At 38.9% G+C, this 19798-nt stretch overlaps 3 protein-coding genes across 24 annotated transcripts in view; 2 read left to right on the top strand and 1 right to left on the bottom strand.

Moving 5' to 3' along the window:
• Positions 1 to 1134: 1134 nt before the first annotated feature.
• On the bottom strand, positions 1135 to 10286 carry LOC145656762 (isocitrate dehydrogenase [NAD] subunit gamma, mitochondrial-like). 2 transcript variants are annotated; one of them, XR_014122355.1, is made up of 14 exons: positions 10139 to 10286; positions 9632 to 9679; positions 8805 to 8816; positions 8578 to 8675; positions 8302 to 8417; positions 8099 to 8159; positions 7669 to 7801; positions 7282 to 7415; positions 6630 to 6732; positions 5775 to 5921; positions 5566 to 5660; positions 4955 to 5015; positions 1950 to 2135; positions 1135 to 1817 (listed from the first exon to the last, which is right to left on the bottom strand). XR_014122355.1 is itself a non-coding variant. In XM_081709756.1 (13 exons), the coding sequence occupies exons 1-13, from the start codon at positions 10217 to 10219 to the stop codon at positions 2034 to 2036; spliced, it is 1191 nt and encodes a 396-aa protein (XP_081565882.1). In that variant the 5' UTR covers positions 10220 to 10286; the 3' UTR covers positions 1135 to 2033. The 2 variants fall into 2 exon arrangements, 1 of the variants encoding a protein (XP_081565882.1); XM_081709756.1 differs by having other exon boundaries at positions 1135 to 2135.
• On the top strand, positions 9642 to 16762 carry LOC145656763 (protein FAM3A-like). Of its 10 annotated transcripts, none has more exons than XM_081709761.1 (11): positions 10744 to 11074; positions 11546 to 11591; positions 11692 to 11749; positions 12652 to 12759; positions 14408 to 14431; positions 14551 to 14674; positions 14880 to 14938; positions 15171 to 15221; positions 15697 to 15781; positions 15945 to 16071; positions 16229 to 16762. In XM_081709761.1, exons 3-11 carry the CDS (start codon positions 11737 to 11739, stop codon positions 16325 to 16327), a joined length of 690 nt encoding a protein of 229 aa, XP_081565887.1. In that variant the 5' UTR covers positions 10744 to 11074; positions 11546 to 11591; positions 11692 to 11736; the 3' UTR covers positions 16328 to 16762. The 10 variants fall into 10 exon arrangements, with proteins under 10 accessions (XP_081565890.1, XP_081565889.1, XP_081565892.1 ...); XM_081709759.1 differs by having other exon boundaries at positions 11687 to 11749; XM_081709760.1 differs by having other exon boundaries at positions 11673 to 11749.
• Positions 16763 to 17658: 896 nt separating this feature from the next.
• LOC145643232 (serine/threonine-protein kinase WNK3-like) overlaps positions 17659 to 19798 on the top strand; it is a 47620-nt gene continuing 45480 nt past the window's right edge. For 3 of the 12 annotated variants that reach the window (XR_014122358.1, XR_014122357.1, XM_081709777.1), the window contains exon 1: positions 17659 to 18238. The gene's annotated coding sequence lies outside the window, so the exon portion shown is untranslated. The remainder of the gene's footprint in view (positions 18239 to 19798) is intronic. The other 9 variants (XM_081709776.1, XM_081709778.1, XM_081709771.1 and 6 more) reach the window with 7 other exon arrangements.

The raw sequence follows: 19798 nt of genomic DNA, 5'->3' as shown, positions 1-19798 counted from the left end.
GTGCAATTGGACTTGGAGATGGAACTTAATATTTGGACAAAAGATCCATGTGTGTTTGCCAGCAATTTGCCTCTATAGACTCAGCTGGTGATGGGAGACAGAGACCAGCGTGTGAAAGGCCAGAGTGGATGTGGATGTTTCCCTCTACAACCTTTATTAATCTGCATTCTCCAATACTCCCAATCATCACTCCATTCTGTTTTGTTCCAGCCAATATATAGTTCTGCAGAGGAATTTCCTCATAGCATCCATTACAATCTTTTGCCCAACATTACTTTGAGATTTATAACATCTAATCCACCAATAACTGTCCATGTATTTTCCTTTAATTACTAGTTCTTAAGATCTTCCAAAATTAGCTAATTTTATTTTTCCACTACAATCTTGCTAGTGACTAGACACTCCAAATCATGTCTACATTTTGTTAAAGGTCTACAAATTGTTTCACTCTGAGATGTCCATTTATTTGTTTTAGTGTTAGCATGTGCTAATATTATTATATAATATTATATTATTGTATAAATAATTGTTTTGCATACCTGGTCTGCTATGGAATCATGTTATTCAATAATTTTAAGAACAGCACCACATTCATTCTCAGATGTCTCAGTAACTGAGTATTGAGTAAGTCTTTGCTTTCTGCTTGTATTTGCTTAGCATTTACACTCAAGTAGTGTTGGCTGGATGAATTTTTACTGGCATGTGCAAGATCCTGTATTAATCGTAAACTGTGAGAACTGTTAAATCTTCACTTTTATAGTAAATTTCAGCTAATCTACTCTAAGTTGGCAGCCAAACTATATTTAGATAAGCACATGCAGGCCAGGGCAAAACTCTCTCCCTCATGGGACTGTTAATAGGCAAAATGTTTACGGGGCCTTTTTGGCCCACTGCCTCCTAGAGGTTTTTCTCAAGAGCAATTTGTGCATGTACAGAACTCCAGACTGATGTACCCAATATGCCAAACAAATGTGATTCGCTTTAAATACAGAAGCAATATATTCTTTAAATAAGGTTGATCCCATGTCTCTTAACCGAGTATTAACAGATTAGTGGAAGTTAAGTGTTGCTATTTTCACAGTTTACTAAAACAACACAGGTATAATTAGAAAAAATCAAGCAGCAAAGGCCAAAGAAAGTTAAAGAGCCACTTTACTGATATGCTCTTAAGCCACATAATGTGTGTAAAATCATCAAATCAAGGTTTTAACCATTTGAACTACCATTATGGCACAGTCAGTACAATTGCACACTGAAAATACAATAAGTACTAAGAGATCAAATAATGATTGTGCTGGTTAAGTTACAGTATGACAGAATGAAGTATTATGTTCATGGTATAATCGTGCAATAGTGGAAACCCCGAATATGGCTACTATATGCATCATAAGACTTAACTAGAAACATTATTATAAAAAGGGAGATCCAGGTTGTGTATGGAATGTTGTGAGACCCATTATAATCTAATATCTAGTATTAAGGCCAGCTCAAAAAAACAAAGTTAATCATGGAATTTATTTCTGTAGTTAATCATGGAATGTATTTTGGCCAAGGTGAACCTCACATGGGGTCTATATAATAAACAACATACGAAAGATAACTACATAACCATTTATGTACATTGGGTGTTTAACATACAGGTGACCCAGGATGGTATCAACAACATCAGATGACATACAAAGACACTGGGATCCAAACTGATCTCTGAACCTAAAAAAAACATCAGCTATGAATGGCTGGCTCAATGGTAAGGACCAAGAGTTCATATAGAAGAAGCTTCAGGTGGTGTAGTGGCACTTCCTAGAAAGAGGAACCATCTATACAGCAAAGGACATTAGTTCAAAGGATTTTACATAAACTTCATCAAAAAGATAAACAAAAGGAACAGTGGACATTTTAAGCAAATTACATATCACTACACATTTGCCTGTGTAACATGCCACACCCACCAGAGTGCTTCTGTACAGTGGAGGGTTGGACAGGTGTAGAGCTCATGGATCATGGCTCTGTAGTGAGGGGTCCGCTGTCGCGGATCACAGCTCTGTAGTGAGGGGTCCGCTGCTCTTTATGTTTCTCATCACGGACTGCACCATCTCTGAAGTGGTGCCCTGCCCCCCGATGTCTGGTGTATGCAACTGCAACACAGCAATGAGAAATATGTAGAAATCCCAGTATTAAAAAAAAGCAGTGTATGCTTCTTTTATGTACAAATGCATAATGTGAGAAATAGAAAGAATGGCCATTTTTGACCAAATGGGCTTGACAACAGATTCAAATTTCATAGTTATGATTCTAGTCATGATTCTATTGAAGTTCATTCTGGAATTTTGATACACTTGTATTCTACTGAACAAACTGAAAAAAAACAAAAACTGAACAAACCGAACCAGTACACCTGTCAAGTTTTAAAGGCTCGACAGACCTGCTATGCAAGTTCACCTTTTGTTTTTCTAGGAATGTCAACATAATTTGCTGCTAAAAGCAAGCGAAGCTACAGGTGGGATTCCTGCTGGTCACCGTAGCCACCCAAGACTGCCTAGAGTGAGAAGAGATGCCACAACAGCCTGAACAGTGCTGCTGTACTTTACTACAGAGTCATTGTTTCATGTATAAACCCCTGGCAAACCTAAGCATGACTACTCAATCGCCTGGCTAAGAATATCTTCCTGACATTTACTTGAAAGAAAAAAAAAAAAAAAAAAAAAAAAAAAAGGCCCCAGGAGCACCGTTTCCAAAAGTTGGCACAAGGACTGGAAAGAGAAACGTTTTCGGTCAGCTGCACCAGGACATGATGCTGTAGCTCACTTATTTCTTGGCAGTGCCAGTGTTGGCAAAGCATGCCAGTTATAATCTAGACATTTTGAATACTTTTATACTCTTGTGATTATGACCATTAAATATTGATTGTATTATGTTTAATAAAATCTTCTTTTTCTACAAGTCTATGTACATTGTCTTACATGAACAGAAAAGCGTAGCATGCTGGTATAAAAGTGAATGGGCCAGACCCCACGTCAAGCTCTAATGGTTTGGTATAGAATTTCTGACATCCTATTCTGTGCCTAATTACATTTACTTATCCTGTTCATCCAGTGACTGCTGTGAATAGGGCAGCTGACAATAGGGGAAAGACCCTGTGGCAGTTAGGAGGGACAGCTGACAACGTGGAATAGAGCCCAAGTTGCTGTCATGGGTTAGCAACGTACGGCGGCATACATGGTCTGTTAAATCATGTGTATACAACTTGCTTTGATGGAAGGAGAACTAATACAATCTATACTGGAGAAGTCAGGCAGGAGTGTCGGTAGATGGCAGTGCAGTGTTGGCAGCATTAAATGATAAAGAGCAAGATGTGGGGCTAAAAATAGAATTGGTGAAGATTTTTAATAGCACTGAGGAATCATGTTTACCAGATGAATTGAAACTGTGGTTTCTCCAGTTTGGCTTGCTGCCTAGTATTATGTGGCCACTCATGGTTTATGAGGTCCTAATTACCAAAGTAGAGAGGTTGGAGCAGATTACAAACAAGGCTATAAGGAAGTGGTTAGGGGTGCTGCATTGTTTAAGTAGTGTGGCAGGGTACAGGAGACGTGTGTTGTGCTACTGCTGACAAGTTTAGCTGAGGAACTTAAATGTGCTTAGGTGAGTTGGGAGATGATTTTGTTAGGGTCCCAGGATGCACTGATAAAAGTCGGACAGAAAACAGGCATCAACCAGGTGCAGTCAACCAAGAGCCTCAGGGATGTGACTGGCCAAGTGCCATGTGGAAAAACAGGTATTGGGTCAGGTGGTTCATGGAAAGCGTTAAAGGCCACATTGCCAGAGAGAAAGCAAACAATTACTAGTATTATTTGCAAACAGGAAGAGGAAGCACGAAGCGCAACAGCAGCAAGGCTTTGTTAGGAAAATCGAGAGAAGAAGTGGAAAATCACCTGGCAAGAGCTGTGGGCAATAGATTCAAGTTCCATAAAATATTTGCTGGGAGTGACTTACAATGTCCTTCCAACCCCATAAAACCTTGAACAGTGGGCAGGTGAAGAGCCTAGCTGTAAATTATGTGGGGGTTGGTACACTGAAGCATATTTTATCAGCATGCCAGGTAAGTTTGCTGCAAGGACAATATACACGGAGACACAATCAGGTGCTCAGTGTATTAGGATGTTTGTTCAATAATAAGTGCTTAATGGTTAAAGCTTTGTCTAAAAGTAATACAAATAAACTGTGTATGAGGGGCAGTGTTTCGGAGAGCAAGAGCAGGCTATAAATATTGGTAGATGGGGTGAAGCATGAGACTGGAAATCGCTATTGGATGTAGGTAAAAAATTACATGTCCCACGCTGTATTGCATTAACTACTCTGAGGCCAGACATGGCAGTGTACTCTCAAGTAAACAGATATTTTATAGAGTTAACAGTTCAATTTGAGGATGTAGTTGATGAAGATTTTGAAAGAACAAGCTGAAGTATGTGGACTTGGTAGCTGAGGTGAGCGAACATGGGTGGCAGGCACATATGAGACCAGTAGATGGTATGGTACTATGGAATGAAGTGAGTAGGCTGGGCCCTATGTAAAGCTCTAATTGCATAGGATATTTGCCATCTTATCCTGTGTATAATTACAATAGTGCAACGACATCATTTTATTATTTTTAAATAGGCCTCACAAACAGTCAAGTGAACACCAGAAAAATTCCACAATTTTTGCAGTGAAGTCAATAGTGTGTCTCAATTTAAATTAGTTAATCTAGCACTTAAAATGGCTTCCTAATGAGACAAACAGTGTAAACTGAGTACATCGGAATTTGTACCACACTGGTAATGTAATCAGTAGAGACTGAGAGTGGATTTGCAGGTTGGACTGGTGAAACAAACTTGAGAAACGGTTGCAAAATGCCACTAAATATTGCAAGTGTGAGTCTTTCACATTAGAATGCAGCCGTATGGGTATATCTTACCAGAGACTCATTCATAGTGGCGAAAACAGCATTACGAATCATGCTGGCATAGTCATGAAGTCTAGGGAAGAAGAAAGGGGAAAATTACATTTGTTAGAACAATTCAACTATCCAAAAAGGTGAAGGACCAACGTGGCTTGGATCAGGAAGGTCTAACACCAGAACTGGCAGGCCCGGGTTCAGCAGTGGCTTTCACAGGGATTTCTGTGGTCACGTAATCTCTTAAATTACCACTTTTAATAAGTGTGTTAGAAAAGGAAAACTAATCGCCAATCCCTGCCTTATACAAACACTGGTCACTTTTTCAAAAGACTTTGGGAGTTATCCGATATTCAAATCTCCCACTGATGGTGTGATTAAATTCAACACTAGGCTTGTTCCTCTTACTGTGTGTGCAAATTTACCCTTTGCCTACTGTAATATAATAAAACTTGACAATCTAGATTCAGAGCGTGAATCCAATTTTAACCCCAGTTAAATTAAAATGAGGAACAGGAACTGAGCAGAAGTAAACAGCACCTGCTCTTAGGAAGGGCCAGACTTGCATTATTAAATCACCACAAGTGACTACTCAAAATTAAAAATGAGGCCAATGCACTAGCTGAATTTACTTCAGATGGTCCAGCATGAGACAGCTGGCCAGTAGCATTGCTGTGGGGTTGGCAATGTTCCGTCCAGCGATGCTCTTGCCGGTGTTCCTAGTAGCCTGCCAGAACAAGAAATCTCCCATAAATCCCATATGTCAACATAAAAACCTGATAAGGTATATAGCTGAGGCCTAGTTTCAGAGACTGCATGGGGACAGCTGAAGAGCACTCACTGTTTCAAATACTGCGTAATTATGGCCGTAGTTGGCACCAGGCACCAAACCAGGCCCTCCTACCAGACCGGCGCACACATTGCTGACCACGTTGCCATAGAGATTGGGCATCACCATGACGTCAAACTGGTGAGGTTTGGAAACTAGCTGTAAAAAAGGACAGTGCAAAAACAATTCTCATGTATGACAAGTTTTCTTTAAAGATAAGGTACTTTCACGATGTGTTTGAATTTATACTGTTAAGCTGTTGCCAGTTAATTTTACAATATATAGATAGGTAATCTAGAATTACAGGAGACTGCAACTCTATCAAACTTAACTACTATTGATGTTTACTACTTTATGTTTGCACACTTGAACTACCATCACCCCCCCCCCCCATTTAGATTAATCAAACAATGTTGATTCACTTGATTCACCACTAAAGGCAGGCATCCAGAAAACATTAAGGCCAAGATTCCAACTCCTACACTAACTCATTTCAGTTTCTTACCGTCATTTTGTCATTTTGTTTTTAGAAAGAACTTCCCTTCTGTTCCACAATACATATTTCACAATGCAATCCCCCTAATATTACATAACCACATTACATTTATCAAACAGAACTCAAGTTTGACCAAGACATGGTAAAAAAGAAATTAAGGGGCAACATTATCAGTTTCCCATTTACAATTAGACAAATTTACAATTTGACTCGCAAAAAGCCAGCTAAATTCAGAATGGCTTTTGGGACTGGGATTTTCATTTGCCAAATGCTAATCACAAGTATGATTCGGTCTGAATCAAAGAATCTCACCCTCCTACAAGTCCAGAAAAAAGAACAATTTGTTTGTGAATAAGCCATCACATGCTCACCTGCATAGTGGTGTTATCTACAATCATGCTGTCGAAGGCGATATCAGGGTATCCAGAGGCTACCTCCCTACAGCACTGTAGAAAGAGCCCATCAGCCAGTTTCCTGTTGGGCCCATAGAACAAGATGCAGTCAGACAGAAAGGGAAGGGGTAAAGAAATAGTGCACACTAGCACACTGTTTCAAGGTTGCAGACATCTCAAGTCTGGGAAGGTAGTTAGCATCTATATCTTCCAACTTACTACTGGCTAATTCCTTATATAGTAGATTGAGATAGAGAGATAGAGAGACAGATAGACAGACAGACAGACAGACAGACAGATGGACAGACAGAGATGCCACACAGCACAAGTAAACAAGTGAACCACTCTGAAGAAGGTCAGAGTCAAGTACTGAACAGGATGGAACAAACAGTTTAGTGCAATCACAGCTTCAAGATGTGCAAAACTTTGTGGGAGATCTGTGAGAGAGAGTCAGCTGGAGTTTGCAGTGGAACACCCTTTACACTGATGAGCACGGATCATTCGAGGCTTAAACAAGACTCATACTCCCATCCATGCCCACTGCGGCATGGACATGACCATGCGGTCCATAAACCCACATGGTCATGGAGACGGTGCGATCCGTGAAACATAGCAAGGTGAGCTGACTCACATGATGTTGGCCTTGTGCACGGCTGTGACCCTGCGCCGCCCCTTCTCCCTGGCCAGCTGAAATGCGTAATCGGCGATACGAAGTGAGTTGTTCCGTGTGATGATCTTCAGGCTTTCCACCACGCCAGGCACACTCTGACAAAGCCAAACAGAGGACTCCAACCTTAGAAAGCATTTAAATGCAACTTAGTCCATTAATGGGAATTCATATGCAAAAATAGATGGTAGTGGTGTTGTATAGAAAGATAAAGAATGAGAGAACCGACTGTGACCAGTGTACTTCATTAGTTTAATAGGCTATAGTGTAATTGCTCAAGGTGGGATAGTTGATGGGTGTGGAGACAGTATTCTGTGGGCTTTGGTGAGTGGTGGGGGGAGCAGTGTCTACCTCGTGCTCCAGGCTGCTGTACTCGCCCTCTGTGTTCTCCCTGATGATGATGATGTCTATATTCTTGTGCCGCGTCTGCACTCCTGGAAGAGACTGGCAGCGCATCACGTTGGCATACAAGTCGAGGCCAGTGCTGAGAGAGGGTCAGGGTTACAGAAGGGAAGAAAGTTAAACAGAGGGAAGAGAGAGATAGGGAGGAAAAGAGGGAGATGGAGAGAAAGAGGGAAAGAAGAAAAGAAACAGGGATGGAAAGAGATGGGGGAGATGCCATATCAAGTTAGGCCACTATGCCGATTACAGCAACAGCTAACAAATTAAAGCTGACAGCCCCTATTTACTGCAGTGCTTCTGGAAAAAAAAACTAAGAGGGCACTTTAAGAGAGCTGATATAATTTTTATTAAGTTTCTTTAATATACTTTAAAACACTACCGTAAAACGTTGTTCCTGGACTTGTGTGAAGGGGGCAATGTGTGATTTGTCTCCAAGTTACCTACAAAAAGAGTATTCAATATGAATCAGAACTACAGCAACTACAAGCAAACACTGATGAAGTTTCGGATAAATACTGATTAACTCTCAAGATAGTCAACTATATTAAGTTTCAATGGCATTAATCCTTTAGAACAACCAACCTTTTAGAGCAACTCCATTGCGGCGTATGGCTGTGATGGCATTATTAATGTCATCCTCGCTAGTTATGGAAGAGTTGATATTTACCACCTCAAAGTCCAAAGGTACACAGCTGAATCTGCAACGGAGGGAGATGCACTTACGGCCATTCTATCCACCCATCTATAACTGCTTCTCTAGCCATGTTATGGTTCCAAATTTAAAAGCTGGGACAACGTATGCTTCCAGTCTCCAAATCGTTGAGGGTGGCCTAGCATCCATCCAGTTCTGATACTGACCTGAAGAGCTCACGCACATGGTTGAGCAGCTCTGGGCCAATCCCGTCCCCTGGAATCAGTGTGACGGTGTGTCTACCGCCATACCGCGCAGGGGGAGGCTGAGGACATCAACACGGAACTTTCAGACTTGGATGCTCAGCTGAGCATTGACTGTGCTCTCAGATGAGACTATGACATTGAATGTATTAATATGCTTGAATTTAGATTTAGTTTGAAATGACACTTACTATGATTTGTCCCTTTGGGGTCATGATTGTTGAGAGAAGGAAAATATTAGTAAAGGAGAGTCAAAATTACTACATACAATAGAAAGTATGCTTTTAGAATAGGTTCTCCTTGCTCAAACAATCCGTTATGGTAACCAGCAAACAGACATCGCTGACACAAGCCAATTTATTAGCATGGCAGCTGAATGCATGATGACAAAAAAGCAAACAAAAAAACTCCAAAATAATATAGAAAGTGGTTACACTTCTAATCAGATTAATTTACCATCTTATACACTATTCACATATATGTGGGAAATACATATAAAAACAGCACAAATGCCACAGAAAGTCTTTCAACAGAAACTAAAACCAAACTTATCAAGAACCACATTAAAATGGGCACTATTAACTAAACCTCATCATAAATGACTGACCTTTGCATGGCAGATTTTAGTTTTTGAACAGCTAAAAAGTTGAACAATAGCAACAGACCCATTAAAATAGATAATAGTTACATTACAGTTGCTTCTTGTGGGATGGATATAGTAGTTTACAACTAGGGTAATTCAGATTTACACAGGTTAGACTGTTAGTGATTTAGATACTTAATAAGAACATGTGTGTAGGGGATATCACTTTGTTATTAGACTGCATTAAAGTTTTGGATGTAAAGTAATGGATGAACTGATCACACTTTAAGGGGTCAGGAAAGACCTGCTCTTTTCTGCTCAGGTTTCGTTCATCGCGTTTCTTCCAGAAATAAGAGAGGAGGGGAGGTTCACGTTGTTTCTTTAATGCTACAGTATAGCATTACAAGGAAATCAGACAACAAAATCACAACCTACCGTATATGTACATTTCTCTCTTTGTTTGGAGGCTGACACTCCAATAACCTGAGGAGAAAACAGTTGTAAACAACAAGTCCCGTTATCAGTTCTCAGGTAAGCTGTTTCTCATTTGGTAAACTTGCTGATGGAGACGCATCGTGTCGTATAAGCTGTACTTTCGACTTGTACAGACCGTTTCAGGAAGTAACCAGCAAATAGCTTTTGGTGTTGGCTACGATTTCCTTTTGGGCACACGGGCCAAGTACCACTTCGACATGGAATATATTATTATTATTATTATTATTATTACTCCTCTGAGAAACGTGTTTATGTATGTGGTACTGAGCCAGCTAGCTAAGGTATATAACTAGCTTAGCAAGCTAGCTTTTTTTCAAGATAGTCAGACCTTTCTGGCAAACTGTCATACCGCAAAAGTTGTTACTTGGTTTCCATAGCCAATTACCTAGAACGAATCATAAAGCTGCCTTGTCAAATATCTATAAGTCAGAACATTTAATGTCTTGCCTTAGCCGCATGTCCCACAAGTCCGCTAGTCACTGATGTTCGAGCATTCGTGAGAGACAGAACAGCTCTAAACGTGGCCATCTTGCTATGAGTTGTGAGCTGACTCTGATTAACGCCTTGTTGAATCAGATTCCCGGATGCTTTCAGTTATTTTGTCCATAGCTAGTTACTTTTTAAAAACTTGCTTGAACTTCTTAAACACATAGCTAGATAACTAGGTTACCGGTAATGTCTATGACACTAGGTCATAGTGCATTGTTTAGGAGTAACATTTGGTTCAGAATACAAATTAAATAGTTAATAAAATAAAATAAAACAACAACCTTTAAAAAAAATTATCTCAAAGTCTATTCCAGCAGTAATGTCTCACACATCACAATAAGACCAACGCATGGGCAGGTTGCACATACTTTTTATTAACGTATGCTCTGGCCAACATTATTTATTATCATTATTTACAATCATTTTGTAAATTGAGTAATTGAATACAATCTATTTGAAATGCCGCAAAGTGACGGAATAAGTATACTACTATGTGCAATATTAAGTTCAATTTTACTTGGCATCGTTTAGGATGTCAGCCCTGCAGAAGCTCGATCCCGTGTCCCTGAGGAGTGTGCGCGCTCACGAGTGTGGGTCACGGGCAAGGACGTACCATTCTGCACGCCGCCGGAAGTTATCCATGATAGACATATCCCTCGACAATACTGCACGATAATATTCGTTTAGCATTTTTTTCTGCTTGACATTAGCAAGCTTATACTTAAATATTAGTTGCTGAGCTGTGTTTTTAATGAATGGAAACTCGATACAAGATGGCTTGATCATGCCTTCAGTTCGTTTGGTCGCTGCTTCGGCATCCGCGTACAAGTGTCTTCATTTGTTTCGTCTGTAAAATTCTTGAAAACGTCTTGGAGACTTCTTAACCGCCATTTAGTAAGGCATTCAATATAACTTTATCAACGCTAATTCAGATTTCCAGCTATATTTCACTATGCTAGTTAGCTAGCTAGCTAGCTAGCCAAGTACATAACAGTTATGTTATTAACTTAACGTTCGCTAGTTAGCTGCTTAGCATTAGCAAGCAAACTTGAACCCATTGATGAAAAAATGCGGATAGTGGCAGCTTCTCTGTTCTTTACTTGATCGTTTAATAGAAGTGTATAATTTTCGTCCTGTGATTATCACTGCATCTGCACGTTTGCGTTTGTGTCCTAGGTGATGAGATGTTGCTTTCAATCTGCATGGTAGCAAATCGACCTTCCTCTAATTTATAAATACACGGAAACAGAACTTTGAATTGATATATCTAAATTATATCGCAACCAGATCCTTTTCTATAACTTGTATTGCGTATAATGCATGTTTGTCTTTCTTATGAATGCATGCATTTTGTTGTTGCTTTAGCCGCAAACTCTAGACGCTGCACAGAAAACGCAAACGTAGAAGAAATGTAAGCTATGTGAGAAAAATGTGATTTTCTTAACATGGTCACTCACTTGAACACATAACACATGTAACTATGTCACTCCAGTATTTTTTGTTCAGAGCAGAAGACTCATCACTCATTTTCGTCTCAATTTGTGTCGTCAGTTGTCATGAGGCTGGCAGGTTAGTACACCTATTATTCGCTAGACTGTTGCATTGAGTCTGGGTACTGTAACAAGCAAGTCATCTATTTGAATAAGAGATTAAGACGAGTATATGGAAAAATGCAGATGATCACGTTTGATTTAGGGGCGTATTCAGGACACGTGTTTGCTTTTGTGGTGTAACAGCACGTTTTGTATGCATACCTTACATTTTAGGTCCATGATTTGCTAAACCGTGACTGAGGTGGTTAACGCACAATTGAATTTTAAATATTAAAGCCAACTATTCTGATGGAATTGGGGCGGGGGTGGGGGTTATGAACACGCAAAGTAGCTTCAGAAAGAAAAAAACAAAACATCCACAAATATATGGTCACATTTAGTACCCTAATTCTATTAATTTATTTGCAAGGAATAGTTTTGCCTCACTGTCCCAGTACGTATGACGGATATGGCAGGATCAGTCATTCTCAAGATTTATCTTGTAATATCAGGCTTCACAGTGTATTGTATTTTTTTTTTTAAATAATCCTTGTAATTCCCAGCCCTGTTGAGTGGTGAAATGCCACATGAAAAGTAAGTGCTCTTAAGAGTATGCCAGCACCACTAGCCAACGTACATAAGATACTGCTGGTGAGTTTGGCAACATGTAATGGCAGCAAAGAAGTATCTTTATCTGCTGGCTGTATTACTAACATACATGGTTATGCACTAACTGATGTGGTGTTAAAGAAAAAAACATTTATTGTTCATGCTGAAGCTTGGTGCTAAAGGATAAATCTTGATGTGAAAGTGAATTAAGGGCAAAGTGGACACAACTCCTCCAACTGACACCATGCCTGGTACACTTCCCTGTATGTCTGTACTGCATGCTCGCAGTGACTTCATGTCCACTTATTTACATTTTCCATATTCCCTCAGGGCCACTGCGGGCTGTTGCTGTGGTTCTTCTTGTGGGCTTGACTTGGCTTCTAGCAAGTTCCATACTAGGAGGAGATGGCTCCTCCATAGTGAAGATGATTTTTGCTGGTGAGCGTTTTGTTATTACACTTCAAAGTATCGGGGGATGGCTGATGTTAGGGGGCGTGATGTTAGCTAGTTGTATATGTCGGGATATGACACCTCCGACCACTGAATGGGTTAATTCATCCACTTTGATGTAGGCACTGAACAGACAGTCATTGACCCCTATTTCGTTAATTTTTTCTACATAATGACGAGGATTGTTAATCAGTCAATATGTAAAATAACTGATTGACTGACTGGCAAAAGGATTTGGGTTCCTATTGGCAAAAAATAGCACACTATTGTTAATTCATGCTATTAAACTGGCAGAGACCATGGAATTTGTATTTACTGCTAGTCAAATCAGTGGGGCTGCATTCACCCATAAAGGTGCGGAGGTATTGTGCAAAGAAAAAGTACCTGGAGGCATTGATTTGTCATTGAAAAGGAGATTCAATGGCTGCCATGGTTGCTGCACAGCCATTGCAAAGAATTCAGAGAATCCTACACATGGACGTATTTGTAAAACAAAAGCCTTAACGTTTTACATTTAATAAGTTGTACACAATTTTCGATCATTTTTATATCTACTTTCACTTGCTAAAAGTACCAACAGCTGCATATATGCTGCTTCCAAAGATTGCATCGTTTGGACTAAATGTTTCCATGGTCTCATGCAGTGTAATTTCAAGAGTCAGTCAGAATATGTCTGATACGTGAAACACATCCAACTACTTCTCGTTATTGCATTAACATATATATAACAGCAAAGTGAAATAAACACATTGACCTTCATGTACCGTTATTGTTATTTCTTTTTACTAAGACAGCAGTTTTTACTATGTGATTGCTCACGTATGTAGTGGATTCTTTTGTTTTTCTTTTTACTGTGGTTACATTTACAGATCTATGTATTTGGTAAGGCTTTATGCAATTTTGTAGCCTGTATCTAGGCTTTCGTGCTTGGACATAAAATGCAACCCCAGGTTGCAGTCCAACCTAGTTAAAATATTTTTCCATGTGAACAAGGCTTTTCTAGGCTGTGCTTATTGCTTTTCGCCGTCGTCGAAACGGAAATCAGGTAGCTAGCTACATACAAATGTCAGGAAACCCGTTTCCGAATTTGTTCCACGTGGCCACATGATGCTTGCTCCATTCCTGATTTTGCCGTTTCACCTAATAAATTCGGAATGTTTTGCCACTCAGTCTAACTGAGGGGACGTATTTTGACGGAAAAGTGACGTCAGTGCGTACAGTATACAGGATATTAAGTGACATCTACTATGTATATTTGACATAAGGAAATAACTTTTATAAAGCCATCATAAATTCCTTAGCTAAAACACAGATTTCAGATTTCTTATTTTTAAAAACTGTCATTTTTATTTCAGTTAACAAGTACATTTTTTCATTGCTCATTTTCTATAACGAAAATAACCACTACCTAGCACCATGTTTTACCTGGAATTTCTCGATTGACCATGTAAGCCTTCAGTACACTGGACATGAAATCTGAAACAAACTTATTACCACTATATATTTCTAATTCTTTACAAAGGTTTATCAGATTTCAACAGGCAGATGTGCTTAGTACTTCTTTAGCTAATATGTTGAAACACAGTTTTGATCCGAAATCATTCACTGATTGATTGTGTTATTCTAAAATCCTCAGGTGGACAGGAAGAGCCCACCCCAGGTAGGATGAAGAACTTCACTCTAACTTTGCATGAGAAGTCTGTTTTTGTTTGTGTTTATTTGTTTAGTTGTTTTTGGGTGTTAAATTTTAACATTGTGCTCTGCCTTGTTTTCTCTTAGAACCAAGACCACACAAGTACAAGTGTGGACTCTCTGCTCCATGCCCTCCGAAACACCTTGCCTTCCGTTTACTCTCTGGAGCCGCCAACGTCATCGGTCCCAAAATCTGTCTGGAGGATAAAATGTAAGCCATAAAATGCCTGTCTGCCTGACTATCATTCCATCTTTCTTTCTGAATGCCATCATTAGCAGCTTTGTAATCTCCCACTCCTGTGTGCTGGCTGTGATTCCATCTTTATGTTGTCTTTGTGTCCCTTTAACAAGATTCATGATCATTGTTTTAAGTATAGCCTTTCAAGCTTTCTCAGCTGTGTATTTTGTTATTTCAGTCTCATCAGCAGTGTTAAGGACAATGTTGGCAGGGGCCTTAACATTGCCTTAGTAAACGGTAACTATTTTTAATACACTCTTGATGTAGCTTGTGCATAACTATTTTAATACAAAATATATTATAGAATTGTTACATTTTGTCATTTATTATATTATTGTTACTATTATTATGATGTTACTATTTTATATATATATATATATAGATATATATAGAGCATGTAACAGTATAATGTCCGTCTTCTTTTTCTTTATGATGATGATAACGCTTTGTTCAATATTGCCTTTTTCAGGTGTCTCTGGAGAGCCTTTGGAAACAAAATCATTTGACATGTGGGCAGGAGGTTAGTCTCTTTTAATAATACTCCAGATAAAAAATTTTAAAAATTTGTACATTCAATGTTTGTTTTTCATAGTCTTAAAAGGATTTTAATGTAATGGTTTATGCTTAAATTTGTTTCTATGATGAATATAACATTACAAAGTTTAAAATTAACATTTAATTTTAAATGCCCCCTTGGCAAATAGTTTTCATGCAAAAGTTTAGTCCCTCACCTCAAATGCTCTGTATATGTGCAAATTATTTCTGTACTGATGGAAAAGCATCATAGATGGCTGTCCCATGAAGCTGATTAAGAGAACAAGAGTGTGCAAAGCTGTCAAAGTAAAGGGTGGCTACTTTGAAGAATCTAACATCTAATATTTGTTTAACACAGCATAACGGCATATGTGTCATTTCCTCGTTTTGACACATTCGGTGTGTTGAGTAGGTGTATTGAAACATCTGTCAGAGCCTGAGCATCCTCACCCTCTCCACAGATGTGTCTGATCTGTTGAAGTTTCTCAGACCTCTCCATGAGGGAACACTAGTGTTTGTGGCTTCCTTTGATGACCCAGCTACTAAGTAAGATTCCACGCATTGCACATGCTTCAGATCATATCTTATCCCTGTTTCAACTATAAACGATGCCAGTCAATGTGAGTTTACGCAATAATGCCCCAAGCAAGTCTCCGTCTGTCTTTATAATGTCCTTAAAGTTGATTTCTATCTAAACACTGGCATGCAGGCTGAATGATGAGGCACGGCAACTGTTCGAGGAGCTGGGCAGTACAGCAATAAAAGACTTGGGCTTCAGGGACAGCTGGGTGTTTGTGGGAGCCAAAGGAATAGAGAACAAAAGCCCATTTGAACAGGTAAAACTGACCCCTTTTAACACAAAGAAGAAGTCAAGGCTGCCTGTTAAATTATTCAAGTGATAAGTAATAAATGATAAAAGATTCCTGAAGACAGTGATGCTGTGTATTATTGCGACACTGCCCTTTCTAAACTCCTTCTTTGTTTTTCTCTCAGCGTATGAAGAACAGCAAAAGTAGTAATAAGTATGAGGGTTGGCCTGAGTCTTTGGAGATGGATGGCTGTGTTCCTCTACGCGCTCCACTAGAAAGTTGATCTCTTAATGGGACTTTGATCATCAGTCTTCAAACACGGTGCTTCAGCAAATACAAAACTGGCCCAATTACAGACATGCTGAAGTCTTGAATCACACAATTGCCTGAATCATCTCAAAGTGGATGAATGTTTTCTGAAGGATATCAGTTTTCTACAGAATATTTTTTGTGAAAGAAAAATGAAAATCTTAACACAAATTCAACACATTTAGCCCTGCCATTCAACAGAGGAAGTGAAACTAAAAGAAGCAGAAAATAAAAGGAAAAAGGAAACATAAGGTTGGCTTGAAAGGGAAATCAGTTGGGCCACAGGGTGGGTGTGGGTAGGTGTGAGTGTGTGTGTGAGTGTGTGTGTGAGTGAATGAGTGTCTGTGTGTTTAATCATTTCATGAAGAATGAAGTACATCATATGTCAGCCAAGCTTATTTTGAAGTAATGTGCATATTTCTGATTATTTTATTTTGTGTTGTCTTTATCCTTTTTTTTTTAAAAAGTTTTTATTTAAATAGTAGAATGTGTGACTACCACATTCCACATTTTTCATTTGTCTACTCACATTCCAAATCACTGCTATAAGGGAGCGCTGATGTTATGATGTACAATAAAGTAGTTTCCTTGTTTTTTCAGGAAAGCTTAATATACCAAGTGATGTTCAATTAATGTACATTTTAATATACTTATAACAATATATGTGTGTTGGGCATAATTATAGTGAATTATAACTGAAAAGCTTCAAGTAAAACCACTGATAAAGTTTCAAGCACCCAGAATATGATTTGGATTTAATCTTTTAAAAATAATTTTGTAGTAAACTGAGAAATGTGACTAAATACTGTACTTAAAGTATAATTGTTGCAATAAAGTGTGAAGGTTACATTTATTACAAAAGCATCGAGTTTAATGAATGCTAAAACAAACGTGAATTTTGCACTTTTGAAGTCAGTAGGAAAAACGTATTTTAAAAGAGTTGCTACAAGCACCATGGACAGCGGCTTCATCAGACGACAGCCAGCAGAGTGCGACAGTGAGGCAGAAATATAAAATTGTCAAGTATAAAGGTTTACTTATTAAATTGTTAAAATTCGTAATGCATGAACTTTGAATTCACTAAAGGAGTTTAATTTACATAATTGGCTTTGGTCTATTGGTTGAAAGTGTCACATGTTACCATTTCAGCAGCGTTGAATGCATTGCCGGGGTAGTGCTACAAAAATGGTAATAGAATTCCTGTAGCGATCATAAAGATTTAAATCTATGATGCGAAAGTTTTCGGATAAATGTTTTTAGTCGGTTACTAAAATGTAATCAACTATAATACGCATGACTTGATTCGTGTGCGATTACGATAACGTGTCGAAATGTGACATGTTTACCTTATTTAGCCAGGAGTGATCCTGGCAAGCGCGAGTACGCGACCTCACGCGGTTAGTCTGGCGGGTGCGCACGCTTGTGCGCGTGAAGCCCGCGTCTCCCAGCTGCCGAAAGAGAAATGAGGAGAGGACGGATGGTGCATTACAGCACTACCACAGTACATCTGCCGGCATTGTTTTGTGACATATCTGAAGCTGAAAATAAATTATGCCTTTGTATGGGTACTGCAAAAGTGCACGCTGAGCAGTTAGTGAGCGTTTTACGCAGCTCGATTGTATGAGAATCATGAGTCTGCGTTCAATAGGGATTTTCAGAGTAACGACGTCGCTTAAACAAGGGAGCTAACGCTTATCGTTTGTATCCAAGAAGTGTACACATTACACCGAACCAAGGTATTTAATCCTTCATTTTGAATATTTAATGGAATGTTGCCAATTTCATGAGCCTATCAAATAATGAGGTATAAATCGTAAGCATTTCACTTCTGACCTGTCTGGCTAAATATAAACACAAACGGACGGACGGAAGACGCCTCACACCGGTGAGTATAATAAACCCGCATTAACAGAATCCCTGGCTGACGTTAACCGGCTAACTAACACAACGCGGTGCTGAAATATTATTATTATTTCAGAAGGGTACCGTCAGCGGGCTTTATTGTTCAAACCGTATAGTATTTATTTATTTTTTTGCATTCTTCCTCGTTTCACTCGTAAGATTATATCATTTAGTTACCTGGTTGATTAGAACTTGGTTTTTCATTTGATTCCTTTCGAAAATTCTAGGGAAAAAAAGGTCCGATAATTTATGATTTTTCGACTGGCCGGTAAACCATCAAATATCGCCAAGGCTGTAAGCTGGCTATATATATCGCTGGGTACTAGCTGACCTAGCTAGCTAGCTAGCTAGATACATAACCTAGGTAATTGTTGTCGTAGAATTTATTGCCCATTCGAATATAGCCTTGGGCTCATTAGGTAACTCAGTATTTTGGATTTTATGAAGCACGAATCTTTCATTAACTGTGAGCCGAGGGACTTTACGATTGAGCACGAGCTTTTTATTTACCGTTCAGCGTCAGGTTGTACAACGTCAGCGTAAACAATCAAAAAGGAAGGATATTTTCAGTCTGCCTTAAAAAGCTTATTTGTAGGTAAGTCCGCTCAAACAGGTCTTATGTGCATTGCGAGTTCAGTAAAATTAAAATTTACCCGACTAGTTTAGGCCCACTGTAGCACGTGTGAAAATAGCCATGTCGTAGGAACGTTTTATTTTACGGTATTACCTAACTAATATAGGTGCTATAACTACACTTAATTCCAAAAATGAATAACCGTTATGAAAACGCCAAGTACAAAGGTAAGTGGCTCCATATGGAATGAGAGGACAAAACACTACAAACTCGTTTAGGATTAAACTCTAGCCAAAATAGTAAACCATTACGAATCTGGGATCTGTAATCCAGACAACAGTCTCACCTGGATTATAGTCCAGATCTTGCTAAATAGAGGCAAAAAAAAGTAGCTCAAATGCCTCTCATGCATTTGAGATTAATTTAGTGTGTATTGCATCTCATGTGCTTGACCTGGGTTGAGCCACATTTTCAGACCCAGCAGTTTCTGGGTCTTAATATATTTGAATAGGAAGCGCAAGACTCCCATTGTTTTGACATTACATTTACATTTACAGTGTGCATGATGAACACAGGGTGAAACTAAAGGCACCAGTCATCAGAAGTGGCATCAGCCATTCATTGTACTGAAAATGAGGCTATGGGTCCCACATTTGTGGGATAATATAGGCTACAGCTGATCAAAATTGTATTTTTCAGAGCACAAAGGAATGTTCCTTCTTTTGAAAAAATAACTGACATGATTTGCCCAAAACATGCACTGTTTAAGATACTTAAACTGTGCTTCAAATTAAACTATAGATTGTCAGCATTTCATAGCAAAAAGTGTTCAACAAAAAGTTGTAAATCCCTTGGTAAACTTGTGATTAAAATCACACTGTTTGGCTGTGCTTTGATAATGAGTCATTTAGTTTTATGTTTATGTTTCATATTCCACTTTCTAAACTAGTTTAATTTATGAACTTGTGT

Source organism: Electrophorus electricus, unplaced genomic scaffold, assembly GCF_041902795.1.
Source record: "Electrophorus electricus isolate QZ-2024a unplaced genomic scaffold, ASM4190279v1 Scaffold90, whole genome shotgun sequence".
Lineage (NCBI taxonomy): Eukaryota > Metazoa > Chordata > Actinopteri > Gymnotiformes > Gymnotidae > Electrophorus > Electrophorus electricus.
This window is presented reverse-complemented; position numbering and strand designations above follow the sequence as displayed.

Coding starts and splice junctions, on each gene's coding strand:
- LOC145656762 (XM_081709756.1), bottom strand. CDS start 10,219: ATGGCCACGTTTAGAGCTGTTCTGTCTCTCACGAATGCTCGAACATCA. Junction 8,160..8,301: donor CAATGGAGTTGCTCTAAAAG/GTTGGTTGTTCT, acceptor CTCTTTTTGTAG/GTAACTTGGAGACAAATCAC. Junction 5,661..5,774: donor ATTACGCAGTATTTGAAACA/GTGAGTGCTCTT, acceptor TTGTTCTGGCAG/GCTACTAGGAACACCGGCAA.
- LOC145656763 (XM_081709764.1), top strand. Junction 14,675..14,879: donor ATCTGTCTGGAGGATAAAAT/GTAAGCCATAAA, acceptor TTGTTATTTCAG/TCTCATCAGCAGTGTTAAGG. Junction 15,222..15,696: donor ATTTGACATGTGGGCAGGAG/GTTAGTCTCTTT, acceptor CCCTCTCCACAG/ATGTGTCTGATCTGTTGAAG.